This window comes from Rhizopus delemar, genomic scaffold (genome assembly GCF_000149305.1).
Source record: "Rhizopus delemar RA 99-880 supercont3.5 genomic scaffold, whole genome shotgun sequence".
NCBI classification, from domain to species: domain Eukaryota; kingdom Fungi; phylum Mucoromycota; class Mucoromycetes; order Mucorales; family Rhizopodaceae; genus Rhizopus; species Rhizopus delemar.
Window position 1 is genome coordinate 3,147,903 of NW_027137831.1, and position 13,779 is coordinate 3,161,681.

Consider the following 13,779-nt stretch of genomic DNA (forward strand, 5'->3'; position numbering starts at 1 on the left):
ATATAATTCGCGAAATGAAGATGCATACAGTTTTATGCAGGCCGTCAGTCTTCGTTTGAATTAGATTAGATTTTCAACCCAAGATAAGAATTATAATGGTTTACCTATTCCTCTTGTCTCTTATATTCTTTTTTAAGAGTAAAATGCTAATGCAGCTTAATGATCATTAATATTACATTAATTATTCTTTCTGTGTAAAACAGGAAAATGGGAAAAAAAGTTTATGATGTTTTTTTATAAATAAAGTTTCTATTTTGTCCTTCATTTGTTGCTTTCTTTGCGATACAAATCTTAGGTTTCAATGTATTCTTCTTACTCACGGCATTATATAGTGTATGGCAAAAATAGAAATCAACTGTCAAAGTGATTTGATATACTACAATCTAAATATTGCAAAATGTGTTGACAAAGTATTATGTTTACAATATATGCAATCAAACCGTACTAAGAAAACAGGTCAAGTAATAGTACTGATGATTATGTATCCATTACAGTTGTCTTATCAAAGAACAATGCCAAAGTGTTGTATGATCTATCATAACGCATGTCGGCATTATGTTTGACATATTTTTTCTTTTCACATCACTTGCATACTAATGTTATATACCTTAAATGTTTTTTTTAGAATGCTTATGAAATTTTGTGCTTGAAAATGGGATAATGAATTGAACGCAACAACTACATTCAACAATACAATATGTATGATCTCCCTTTTTTAAAGAAACTTACTAAAAAATGGATCAAGTAAAACTAAAAAATTGAAAGCTATTTTATATATAAAAGGGAGGAATAGGGATCATAATGATCGAAAAAACGAGTCTTTTTCTATGATGGTTACCTTTTATATATAGCATTTTGAATTGTAATTGTGCTTAAAGATGATTCTGAAGAATTGAAAGTTATATTTTATGCTTTATTTTCTACCTTCATAAGGCCTTTAATTTAAAATCCAAAGCATTTATTTTAAATTCCAATTTGCTATTGAATTTATCTTTTTAAATAACAAGATTAAAAAAAATAGTTTATCTATAAACGGAATTGAAATAACAACTAGTAGATGTAAACTGACAAACAATGAACGGAGTTGGCTGCTCGTATCTAAACTTAGTTGTTGAATCTTTCTTTTTTTCGTTGATTGGAAAAAAAAAAGCTAAAAATATTCCCTTAGATACTGATCTCTTAATGAATTGCACAAAATTTGAATATGCTTTTTTTGTACACCAATCGGCATAAACTTCACAAATTTTTAAAGGCCTATCGTTATTTTATTCTACTCCTCCCTCTTTTTTCTTTATAAATTGCATGTAAACAAAGAAGATAAGCTCCATACATGTTATCTTATGAATGATGCAATCTCCTTTGTCTTTGGGAAGAATCTTTACTACTTCTTTCTTACAAAAGAAAAGATAGGAAAGTGAATTCATAATTATGTACAACACAATATGCAAGAAGGTTTGATTAGTATGTAATTTTAAGAACAATGTCAAACAAAAGCGAGCAAGAAAAGTACTAAACTACTTTGTATTAAACCAAATGTTTAACTTCATTTTGTCACAAAGAAAAGGGACGTTTACTTGCTAATGGCTACATAAATAAATTTTTACTGTTACCTAAAAAAGATGAAATCCAAAGATTTGTGCCGTTTTATTTTAATTTTTTATTTAATGTAAACTAGATAAGCAAATGATGATTTGCCAATGGAGAAAAAGCATTTAATGGAATCAATTAAACTGGTTTGATTACTGCTTTTTATTATTTAGTAATTTCACTTTTAATAAGCAAAATAAAGGCGAAAAAAGGTGTTGCCTTTTCCGCAATCTCCATCTGCGTAAACAAAACATATAAAGGGGAAAATTCAAAAATTCACAAAGGTAACAAGATAAAGTATGTACGTTAAACATGTTATATTTTAAGAAGCTTTTTTACAATTCAAAAAAATATAAATAAACAGTTTTTTTTTTTAAAAAAAAAATAATAAATTCTTATCATAATTATAATTCATCTAATAGCAGTTGTCTAGGGGATCTTCAAATATTCAAAAGTTATCAAATTATACCACTAATTATCTTTAATTGATTGCACGCTCATTAATTGATCCAGGTAGTAACCCATCTCATCTTGCTCTCTTGTCACTCTGCTTCAAAACGTTATCACCATAATTCTCATCAGCTTCTATCTTATTAACCTTTTCTATGTTTCTGCTATATTTACAATGTATTTTACATCTTGTTTTAATTGGCGGCAATATGGATTGTTAGCCATGCTAGTTCTCGGATCATAGGAATGGATCTTGGTTCCAAAATGCTTATTCATAGATTTCTCTATTATCTATACATACCGTTAAAGTACATTTTTAGACTGACTACTGGGTCCTTAGCATGGGAAGAGCACCCCACATCCCTGCCTATTATAGTGAATTGATTATAACACTGAAGGAAACAAAGGACTAGCCGTGTTCAACGGCTCGATCAGTTTCTGTTTGTTCTTTTTCTTTTCTGGCACAACATTGGATGATACCGAATCTGCTGAAATACAAAAAATAAGGTGCGAATTTTGTACTAGACATTTCAGGAAAGTTATTCATGTTAGCCGACCTATGTTAGTTACTTAATGTCAATTGCCCAATGTTCTTCAATCTTATGAAGTATACACCAAGTGCGGGATTACACTTGGAGATTACAAACTTTTATTGTTAATATCATTCTAATTAAATTTAATGCGATATTTAGTAGGAAGCAGCAATTTTCAGATAGAATCAATAGTCATTGTTAAATAAGCTTATGTACGTGCAGAAAACGTTGAAGGCATTAGGCTTTTTATCTGAGCATGATTATATTGTTTTTTATCGCATACACAAAAAAAAAGCTTGGCTACGAATACACTTTTTTTAACTACTCTTAACTAGATATTATCTATTAAGGATGCGATGAAAGCTGCTTATCTGTTTTTGTAAAGACCCGGTTTTATTGAAATTATTTGGGAATACAAAGTATTTTATAGTGTGAGCGAGAGGCAAGACTTTTAATGTTAGTTGAAGTAAGCATTGATTCTTCAGTCTATAATAGAAACCAATGTGCAGAGCCCAAATTAAACTGCAACACATCCAAAATTTTAGATTGTTATTAATTTTTTGTACAGAAAAAAAAGCAGAATATCAAGCTTTAAATATAAATACTTTGCTTACTTGGAGATAAGAAAAATGATTAATCAAATTAGAGAATATTAGAAATCTTCAGTGATGAAAAGCACGGATGATTTTGAACAAGTAAGGCAAATCATGTAAAAAATAACATATAAATATCCTCAGAGAAAAAACACTATAAAAAGTTGTATTAAACGAAGATGTCGTGGTAAATAAATTTGATATAGCAAACAAAGATATTGCTAGACTGATTATGAATATTATGAATGTCATAAAAGATATAAAAATGTTCTTTTATATTTACAAGTAACTTTAATTTCTCTAGCATTTATCAATCAAAATTTAATCATTAATATAATACACAGCAATTTACTAAATATAAACCTTCTCAACATCGCAAACAAGCAGATACTTTGTATAATGAACGAGTGATTACTGAAGGGAAAGCTTAAGATAATTATTTCAAAATTCAGCATTTCTTCTTGTGTATCTGATGAATTAACAAGTGCTTGCACGATCGAGAAATATATGTTTTCATATTGAGATCTTATGTACAAAACAAATTATAGCAATTAATTCAATTTGCCCTTGGCAACAGATAACCAAGAGTAGTCCATTTGAAAGTGTGAAAAAATCTGAAGTGAACTATATCAAAGCTACTCATGTTTCAAGACGTTAAACTTAATTGGATGGCTTTACATACATCAGCATTGAAAACACCCACAGCTCTTGAAGGGTTGGCTGTTATGTTTGACATAGTAAATAAAACTTTTAGCTGAAGAGAAAATATCTTTAATACAATGAGAAATACCGTCTTTAACAATATTAATACTGAATAGTCAACCAGTAATGCATACAAAGCATTAAAGGTGACTAATACATGTTACGGATTTTTTAAAGATTTCTTTTGTCTTGTCTTTTTACTTGTATAAAGCTATTATATTTTTTTACCTTATTCTGAATATCGTGTATTTTTTTTTTTTTTTTTTTTTTGCTATCTCAAGATAAATATAATAAAACATTGAATTATTTTTTTTAATGCTATTGGACTAAATGTTGTAGAACAAGGTTTCGATTTAGAGATTTAACTGAGTTTGATTTATGTTTGACGTCATCTTTTTTTTTTGTCTAATGGCTCAAGGCTCTGCCCCCCAATGAAGTGGGGTTCATAAAAAAGACTTTCTTTTTCAAACTTACAATAAAACATGTCAGGTACTTTAGCCTTATTAATTCTGTCCAATTGAAAGGAAAGATGACATTAAACAAATATTAAATTATAGACGGAAAGGCTTCTCAAAAGGACATGGCAAAGTCCCGGATCCCACTCGAATACCGTGATTATTGCGCCAATTTGCTAATTCCTCTTAATAAGTGCAGAGGCGAAACCTTCTACCTTCCTTGGAAGTGTGAAAATGAACGTCATGCTTATGAAAAATGTCAATATGATGAGTAAGAGAAAAAAAAAAAAGTACTGCTAATTTCAAACCGGAACTTATTGTTTCTCTTGTAAACGTAGTTTCAAGCGTCGTATGAAGGAACAACAAGCTAAAGCCACCGAAGAAGCTTAAAAAGGATAACAAGACGATACACCATAATTCATATTTTTATAAAGACGCACAGTTAGAAAAAAAAAAGTTAAAACCAGAAATAATGTTTGACTCTTTATTTTGTTGTTGTTACTTTATACAGATGGGTTAGCGTAGATATAATTCATGAGTGATTCAAGATAGTTTTCAGCAAATGATGACATATAAAATTCATGTTCAGAGCTATGATCTGCTACAAAATTATGAGCAAGTTCATGGCAAATAGTCATGAACCAGTAAATCAACGCTTCTTTTCTCTTATGTCCATCCTCTTTTTCAGATTCATGAAGAGCTAAATAATACCTTAGATTCATAAAAAGACTACCACTTAAGTTGAATGCAATTGTTGGCCCTTCCTTGTCATAAAAAATCTGGATGGTTGCTATGCGTAATTCAAACACCTTGGCCAAATCGCTCAGGATACTCGTAAACCTTGCCATTGATTGCCTATATTGCTCAAGGACATCGTCTGATTTGACAGTTCGGTGTACATAAAATTCCATACCCAACACATTACCAACGTAGGTCAGATTGTGGCCAGGCGTAGCATCACAATACTGTCTAGATTCGACGACTTGGTTGATGCGAGGAGGTGTAAAGACGTCCTGTCCAGAATAAGGTCTACAGGAATGAATAGCACGCTTCAGGTTTTGCCGAATGTTGTCGGTGTAGTTTGGTGTAATGGTTGTCTCAGACTTTGGCAATTTAGTTCGTTTATCTTCATTTATTTCTTGATTAACTGGTGCAGCAGCGACAGAAGGAGGAGGAGAAGAGGGAGTTGAGGCAGAAGGCGTCACTGGTTGCTTCCATGTAGACCAGAGTCTGTTCATAAACCCTGAAGGTTTTTGCTGAGATACACGCTTGCTAGCTTCCGCTTGCTTTCGTTTCTCTTCCATTTCCTCTTCAGTTGATACAATTTGATTTTTAATTTCGTTGCTTTTTTTAGGATATGTTTCTTGTAAGAGACGGTCAATTACATTTTGTACATGGTTTTCGTGTTGTTGAGCAAGCAGCTGGCGTATATAGCCTTCTTGGCAATCGCCAAATACCTCTTGCACTTGTTTTGTGTATTTATCAAGCTCTTGTGAAGGCAAAGGTCGAGGCATAGACGGTGGCGGTTGCGTTGGCGAAGTGGTTGTAAGTGGGGGAGGAGCAGGTGAAGTGACATGTTGCTTGCGGATATTCAATATACGATCCACAGGCACTCCCTTACGGCGCAAGTTAAGGAGGCTAACCGTCAAGTATCTTTCTACAATAATCGCGTCGTTGAATTGAACTCTTGCAAACAGTAGTACGCACAAAGCATTGGCAACATCATAATAATCAATCTCCTTTGCAGTGGATACGTAAATGCCAAAGTCAACTCGATCTGCGCATGCTGTTGTCGGCTGAACATTTTTCTCGCCTGTATGTTTAAAGGATCGATTGATTTTCAACTCTTGAACTTGAACAACTTTAAGGTGCTGCTTGACATACTGTTCATCGTGTAACAATTCCTTTCTACGCTGAGGGTTATCATTCATCATTTGATATATAATGATAGGCGTACGCTCAAAAATCATTTCAGTTATCTTCTTTGTTCTATCAGTAACGCCCATTCTATTAGAATACGAATAGGTTTCTTTGATTTGACTACAAAAAAATGTAAGCTATTTAAACCAAACAGGATCGTGTATTACTTACGTTGATAACATTCGACTTCCTAATTGGCGATAGAACTCTTCTAATAATGGTTCCATTGGCGCAGATAAAGGAGAAAATATTTGATGACCCATAGTATCATCAATAATAAATATATCAGAGGCTTTTGCTAGTCTATACTGTACAAATTCTCCTTCGGCTGAATTTTCCTCATTTTCTATAGATGATGATTGTTGTTGCTGTTGCTCAGATAAGGTCATTCTTTTAATACCCACAAGGAATGGTTTAGTTTTCATATCATTTAATAACTGTCTATTGGATCGAATAAGATAAAATTGCCCAGCAATTTGACGAAGCGCACCCAAATAGCGTTCACCTCCGCTGCTCAGATCCCAGAATCTCTGGGGATCCTTGACGATCATAGACGCTAATTCGACTGTGTTGGGCTCATCCTTGACTCCACAAGATCGTAAGAAAGAATTAGCCAAGGTACCAAAATTGACAAACAGAAACAATTCTTTATGAAAACTGGCCGAGCCATCAGATTCAAAGTAACAGTTTAACGGTTCCTTCAGTACTACCACGTTATTTTGATTGGCAGGAATAAATGCCGTCTGCTTGAGTTGTTGCCAGTGAGATCTTGATAGATCGCCCATTCGACTGGCCATGTATTCAAATCGTTTCTTGGAATTATTATGGTCTGTGTCAATGTTGGACAAGAAGGCTTGAATTAGTTGTTCAGCAGTAGGGTTCTCTCGGACACCTAGTTTATCTCGCATTGGTATCAAGTCGTGGTGCAATCTCTGGAAGCCAAGGAGTTGAACATCAGAATTTGTAAAGCAATTACGAGGAGCAGCATATGTGTTTCCATCAGAACAAGGTAAGAACTTGATATCAATGCTATTTGGGTTGTATTTGCCTTGATACTCCTTGTGATGCTCAATAAAATAGGTCAAGGCCGTCGTCTGTATCTTTCGTCTCTCGGCTGTCTTTTGATCATCAGGAGCGGCCAAATTGAGCAGAATATCCAGTGGAGGAGACGTATTCAGGCCCAGCTTTTCGACCAAAAACTTGGCTTCATCGCTCGATGTTCTCCAGCGAGGAGTCCAATAAATAACAGGAAGATGCAAGCTTTTGGCAATGTCTGTAGGACTAAAGAGATCGGTTGCTTTGTAACGTTTGTAAATCTTCTTTTGATGTTTTTCCACCATGGTTGTTCCAGATTCGTTAACTTTTGCTTTAGGTACTTCAATTTCCTTTATACGAGGCTCTTCACCTTCCTTTGTAAATATAGCAGTTCCTCGAAGTCTTCGAATTTCTACTTCACTCAAAGTAGATTGAACTGAGGTTAGATATTTTATCAGATCAACATGCGACCAGCTTCCATCAGAGATAAGTCGATCAAATACGATTTGCAATTCGACATGCTAATAAATCAAAAAGATTTAATACAGAAACTGATAAAATAATTAATTATATGTTTACCTTTCTAACTCCCAAGGCGGCTAAAAATGTATCATTGACGTGTCTAGGGTTACTGAATTGAATGGTGGGCAAATCATCAAACAGGTTGACGTTTGAAAAGTAAGCCTCCTCAGGCAACTTCATACCAAAGCGGGTAGAAACACAAGTTTTTGATTTCAATAGCTGAATTAATTCATTTTCGGATTTGGAGGATATATTGGAGAAATTTTTGGATATAATACCAAGCACACGCTCTGCCAACTCGGTTGATTTTTGCAATTCTGGATTGGTTTCATAAATAAAGTACGTCCATTGAACTACAGACAATTCCTTCATGTTTCCAAAATAAGAAGTCAACTCATTTGTTGAAAAATTCTTGGAAACTGAAAAGGGCATCGTATCTGGGGGGACATTCATGTCAAGAGGAATGATTTTTGGATTTTGCCAATAAGCCGCTTTCGAAAGCTGCATGAACCCTTTCTCCTCTCCACAATCCATGATAGCCGCCTCGAGGAATTGAGCGCGTGTCGCATCATTGATACTACTGCGTGTGGATGCAGGAATGGCCGTATTGCCCGTATTGCATTCAACCCACCACCTCATACAGGCCACCATTTCATCCTGTTGTAGTGGTCGAGCCGCAAGCTCTTTTAGAACATCGCTTAATCCCAGAGGCAGCAACAGTCCATAGTTGGTGAGTTTTGTGATACCCTCTTTGCAGTCTTGATAAACAGTGGATGGAATAGTTGGTATAGTTTTTATGAATTTATCCAAGAGTTGAGTAACGCTGTGTCCGGTTAAACTGAGGTTATCAGGAACTGTTCTTGTGGTATTGATTGGTTGTATACCATGAGAGGTCATGATAGTCAGAGACAATTTACAAGACTTAAAGAACCATTCCTCATGTACTTTACCCACGATCGAGCTTGGCGTAGAATGTTGAAAGGAAAAGGAGCTTAAAGCATGAGCAGCTCTCTTTTCGAGCATGAGCTTGGCACTATCTGTACCTTCAATAACTGTTTTATCCACATGGATTTCAGTGCCCACCAGTTCTCGGTAAAGTCGTGCTATTTGCTCCATCTCGTCGTTGTATACCAGTCGAGCCAATAAACCTCCAACAGCCAAGAGCTCCTTATTCCAAATGCTAATATAACGATCTGCAAAGTCGATGCTCTCTCTTTCAACAGTGGGTATAAATCTTGATGCCATGTGGCAGCAACAGCCTGTGGTCTGATGTGTAGGAAAACCGATAAAGACACAGCCCTGATTCGGAAATGGTATCAGGTTCTTAAAGATCGCATTGTTATTTTCAGAAGCGTCCAGTTCCTCCTTCCCCGTATAGACAAGCTGGAACTTTGTTGTTTTTGGTGGCTTCTTTTTTGTAGCGCGCTCCATTTCTTTTTCATAGTCTTTGGTCACACTGACATTAAGAGAGGCTGTAACAACACGCAAGAAAATGCTAGCCTTTTCTACAGGAAAACTAGTACTACTCTCCTTTTTGCTGCCCAAAAGATTAGCCAGCGGTTGAAAAAGGCTAGGAGGTGTGTATTTTTCAGAGTCAAGTTGGATCTGCCTAGTATCTGATCCAGTGATTGTAAACATACGTTGTGGGGTATTCAAAAGCATTTGCCGGGTATCTATTTTCATCGCTCTAGGCTCTGCTACTCGTTTCTTGATTGTAAATATTTGCTGATTATCAAAAAAGACGGCAACTTCTCTCAGGTTAGCGGTGAAGCCCATGCTGGTTGTCAAAAACTGACAAAAATGATCAAAGTCCGGCATCTCCATAGGCTCTCGAAGATCCATCAAGAAGGACGTCCAAGAGTCAACATCCTTTTCTGAAACGTCAGCTCTTTTTGCAAATAACTGATCCCCTTTAAAATAGAAAGCCATGCACTGTGAGCCTGAAAATACACTACATAAATGCGTTTAAAAGGAGACCAATCTCTAACAATACAACTTACAACGGATTCTCACAGACCGAAAAGAGTGAATAAAATCCTACACCAAACGCACCAATTTTTTGTTCATCTATTTTAAGAGCAAAACATAAGAAAAATTTATCATATATCATTTTGATGCTTATTATTACCTGGATTTCCTTCAGCAATACGCTTTAATCTGATCCAATCTTCAGGCCGAAAAGGCATACCATTATTCTTGAAGACTATTTTATTACATTTGGCTGATAAATTAGGTGTCTTGCTATTGGACTCGGGCGAATTTGTATGAAAACATATTTGTACTGCGCTTGATAAAGCATCATCTGATAAAGAAAAAAAAAAGGAGTTCCTTAGTTTGAATATAAAAAATATGTATACTCTCTATACCAGCATTTTGCATAAGCTCTCTATATAATACATATTCAGCAGAGTATCTTGCCAAGATTTTATCAATGAGATGTCTTTGATTAACTATGCAAAAAACATATTTATATGAATAATAAAAATAAAGGGCGGAGAGGAAAGGTTATGAACCTTCGACTTTTTCTTCTATTCCTCCACTGTCCATGACATTTAAGCGTAATGCTTCTAATCGGTTTTCAAGCTTTGTCGTCATTTGAACAAGACAGAGATGATCTATACACTCGAAAGAAAAAGAAAATAATCAAGATCACTAAATACACACTTTTTTTTTTTTTTTTTTTTTTTTTTAGGAAATCAAAAAAAAAAGTTACTTGGATTCAGAATACTATTTTTGTTAAAAGAAGTGAAAAGTATTGGCAAGTTTAAATTTATTTTATAATATCTCTTTTAGCTTTTCATATTTTCTACTTAATTGAAAAGCTTTTTTGTGCATCCTGTGCGAATGAAGAAAGTAAATTGAGTAACATGATAAGAATTATATAAATATTAATTTTGATATAACATCCCTATTTTGAGTTGAGACTTTTGAAAAACTATTCAAAGGCAAACAACTATGACTGCAATAGATTTATAGTATGGGAGAAAATTTTGGTATATCAAGACAATTCTGATAAATAATCGTTATAGGGTTCACGTTAAGTTTGTAAGGCAATTATAATCTCATGAATCTTTTTCCGCTTCTGTCTGTATACTTGCTACTAGTAAATTATGCAAATTTGATTATTACATCTTTTTACGTTGTTTATTGAGAGCGATTTTCTTCAGTAACATCCCTTAAGATTATTTCAGTTTTGCTTAATTGATTGGCATTCTCTTTATGTTTTACATAAAAATTAATGTTAATTAGAGAGAAAGAGATACTAAATAAATCATTGTAGTGTCTAATAGCAATTAATCATGATTGTTTATTGGCTTGAATGTGAGCACTATTAATTATAAGTGGAAGCAATCTATGAAAACTGTTGCCTAATTTCATCTTACAAAGTATATAAAATGAAGTCTTGAGATAGCAGTTTTCTAGTACTTACTCGAAAAAGACGACAAAAAAAAGGCATATTTCATATTTATTTTTTAAAAGAAAATTACACATATATCAGTCTACTATAATTTAAACATTCATTGCAGGATTAGGATAAAATACAATAGACGTTGGATCAGGTCCTCTATTGATTCCAAAGAAATCGGCACCGCTAGGATGATTAGGATCAAGTAAGAATGTTACTACATTGAAAGTAACACCGGCGATCAATAAAAGTAGCCAAAAGAGAATGGGCAAGGATTCTTTCAATTGACTGCAAAACACATTTTCCCGTTTCATCTCAGAAGCAGATCGTGCAGAGGTACCCCATCCAACATCCCAAAGAGAAACGATAGCCCAAAGTTTAGCAGGTACAAGTCCAAAGAGGTAATAGAGCGAATAAAGTGGGAAGCCGAGAAAGCGGGGAGAAAGAGAGACAATGGTTGAATAAATGGTCTTGATACAAGCAATAGCGCCCAATGAAATCAACCAGACAATGAGAATTAGCGGTGTCTTGGAGAACAAGATTTGGAAGATAGAGAACAGGAGAACAAAGGGATAAACACCTTGATAGAATAACTCAGCAGCCATCCAAGGACTATGCTTATGAAGACTTTTAGCGTTCCAAAAGAGTTCTCGATAAAAGCTTTTTGACCATCTCGTTTGCTGCTTGAACCAACGAAGGAAGGCAGTGGGTGTTTCAGTTTCACAATATGCTAAATGAGTATAGACTACCTTATAGCCTTTCAATAAGGTTTGGTTGGTAAGATGTCTATTGATTACGTAAGAAGGGATGAAAAAATAAAACGTTGTTCTTTCTACCTGTCGTCACCATAAGTGCATTCCATACCCAAAAAGGATTGGGAAATCCAATCGTCCAAGATTTCACGTAATACATGAGTTCGATAGATACCCATAGGACCTGAAACACAAGTAACAGAACGATTGAAGCTTTGGGCAGCCCGTTCGATGTTAAAGGCCATCCAATAACGAAGTGAGGACATGAAAGAAAGAAGGTTATCGGTACTGTTCCATATCCTTACATCACCTGCGGCGGCACCAATCTTTGGGAACCAATGCAACGCCTTTTCCATCTCAATCATAGCATAAGGATCGAAACGTGTATCAGAATCAGTCGACATTACAGCCTCACAGCCAGCAGCCATCAAGACGCGGAAGGCGGTATACATTGCATGTCGTTTACCACAGTGAGGTTGAAGATAACAAACAGCTTGTGTGTTTGTGGGTAAGGTGAGTTGGTCACGAATGATTTTATCATAATTAATCAATACTTCTGGTTTCTCATGAATTGTGTCATTTTGACTACTGTTACTGCTATCACGACTGCTTCCTGCCATGCTCGAGCGATTTAATTCCTCTTGTTTCATTCGTTGAAAGGAAAGAGACAAGAGCTCGGGCAAGACAACAATAGGGCAACCAGGAAAGGTCTTTTGAAAAACAGAGGCCATCTCTTGGTCGTCTTTTGCATCTCCATCTACCACGACAATGATCTTGAATGGATCTGGATATTTTAGCTCTTTGATGGATTCCAAACATTGAGCGAATAGCCCGGGTTCTTCTCGATAACCAACGACGGCCAACCCCATTTTAGTCACTTGCCTTTGTTTTCCTTCTTCCAAGGCATCTAAATGAGTATAAGGCTTTTGCTTTTCATCTACACCAATCTTTTCTTCCACATTGAATGTTTCTGTTGCTTGAGATGATCGTTTACTGTAGTAGATTGCCAAAATACGATTTAAAGTAGCAAATGTAAGTTGTAAGCCAATAAAGCAAAAGACAACAAGACCATATACACCAAGGACCCAAAATGAATCACGAGTCACTCTGATCTTGAGCGCATAACCTACCAAAGCAGGCGCTACAAAGACGCAAGAGATACCAACAGAGTAAAGTAGCTTGAGAGGTAATGTCCAATGAACTGTATTTGGCATAAAGGTAAAATTATGGTATGAAATTAATATAATTAAGCTTAATAGAAAAAGTTTTAAAAGAGAAAAAGAAAGGCAAGAAAGCTTAAGTCAAGGAATAAAAATAATGGCCCTTTCTTTTCTTATTCAAAAGGTTTCTTTTTTATTTCATTTCGCAAATAAACCCTTCTTGAATAAACTTGACAAGGATATTTTATGTAATTATTCGAAAACAAATGACGATTCATGTATTATTAAAGATAGTGAACTCCCAAAAAATAAAGGTCTCAAAATAATAATAAATTTTGATTTCATGCAAAAAAACAGCTTGAGTTCATACTTTGCATACTTTTTAAAGGCCGATACTGAACCTTTAACTGGGTTCCTCTCCCTTTGGTCTTGATTTTTAGTATAAAATAACTTTTCGTCAGGAATATAATATAATGCTTATCACTAGCTACTAAATAATAGCTTGCAAAAGCATAAAAATGAAAATAAAAAAGAGAAACCAGACATGCAAGTTTTATTAAGCGTTCAATAAAAATACAGTCTGTACATTTTTCTTCTCTTGAATACAGATAAAAGAGAAGGCATAAAAAATAGACGATTTTGTTGTAATTGTTGTTGATTTACT

General features: G+C 34.7%; 4 protein-coding genes across 4 annotated transcripts; 1 reads left to right on the top strand and 3 right to left on the bottom strand.

Annotated features, from left to right (window-relative positions):
* Window positions 1-2,113: 2,113 nt before the first annotated feature.
* On the bottom strand, window positions 2,114-2,584 carry RO3G_07929 (uncharacterized protein; the record flags this gene model as incomplete). Its single annotated transcript, XM_067662519.1, has 4 exons — window positions 2,114-2,185; window positions 2,224-2,328; window positions 2,364-2,404; window positions 2,560-2,584. The coding sequence occupies 4 exons, from the start codon at window positions 2,582-2,584 to the stop codon at window positions 2,114-2,116; spliced, it is 243 nt and encodes an 80-aa protein (XP_067518620.1).
* A 1,763-nt stretch (window positions 2,585-4,347) lies between these two features.
* On the top strand, window positions 4,348-4,710 carry RO3G_07930 (uncharacterized protein; the record flags this gene model as incomplete). Its single annotated transcript, XM_067662520.1, has 3 exons — window positions 4,348-4,354; window positions 4,423-4,591; window positions 4,659-4,710. 3 exons carry the CDS (start codon window positions 4,348-4,350, stop codon window positions 4,708-4,710), a joined length of 228 nt encoding a protein of 75 aa, XP_067518621.1.
* A 433-nt stretch (window positions 4,711-5,143) lies between these two features.
* Window positions 5,144-10,392, bottom strand: RO3G_07931 (uncharacterized protein; the record flags this gene model as incomplete). Its single annotated transcript, XM_067662521.1, has 8 exons — window positions 5,144-5,175; window positions 5,246-6,360; window positions 6,412-7,796; window positions 7,855-9,748; window positions 9,798-9,864; window positions 9,926-10,099; window positions 10,164-10,247; window positions 10,311-10,392. The coding sequence occupies 8 exons, from the start codon at window positions 10,390-10,392 to the stop codon at window positions 5,144-5,146; spliced, it is 4,833 nt and encodes a 1,610-aa protein (XP_067518622.1).
* Window positions 10,393-11,307: 915 nt separating this feature from the next.
* RO3G_07932 (uncharacterized protein) lies at window positions 11,308-13,169 on the bottom strand (the record flags this gene model as incomplete). The annotated part of the gene is made up of 2 exons (XM_067662522.1): window positions 11,308-11,989; window positions 12,040-13,169. 2 exons carry the CDS (start codon window positions 13,167-13,169, stop codon window positions 11,308-11,310), a joined length of 1,812 nt encoding a protein of 603 aa, XP_067518623.1.
* Between the last annotated feature and the right edge of the window lie 610 nt (window positions 13,170-13,779).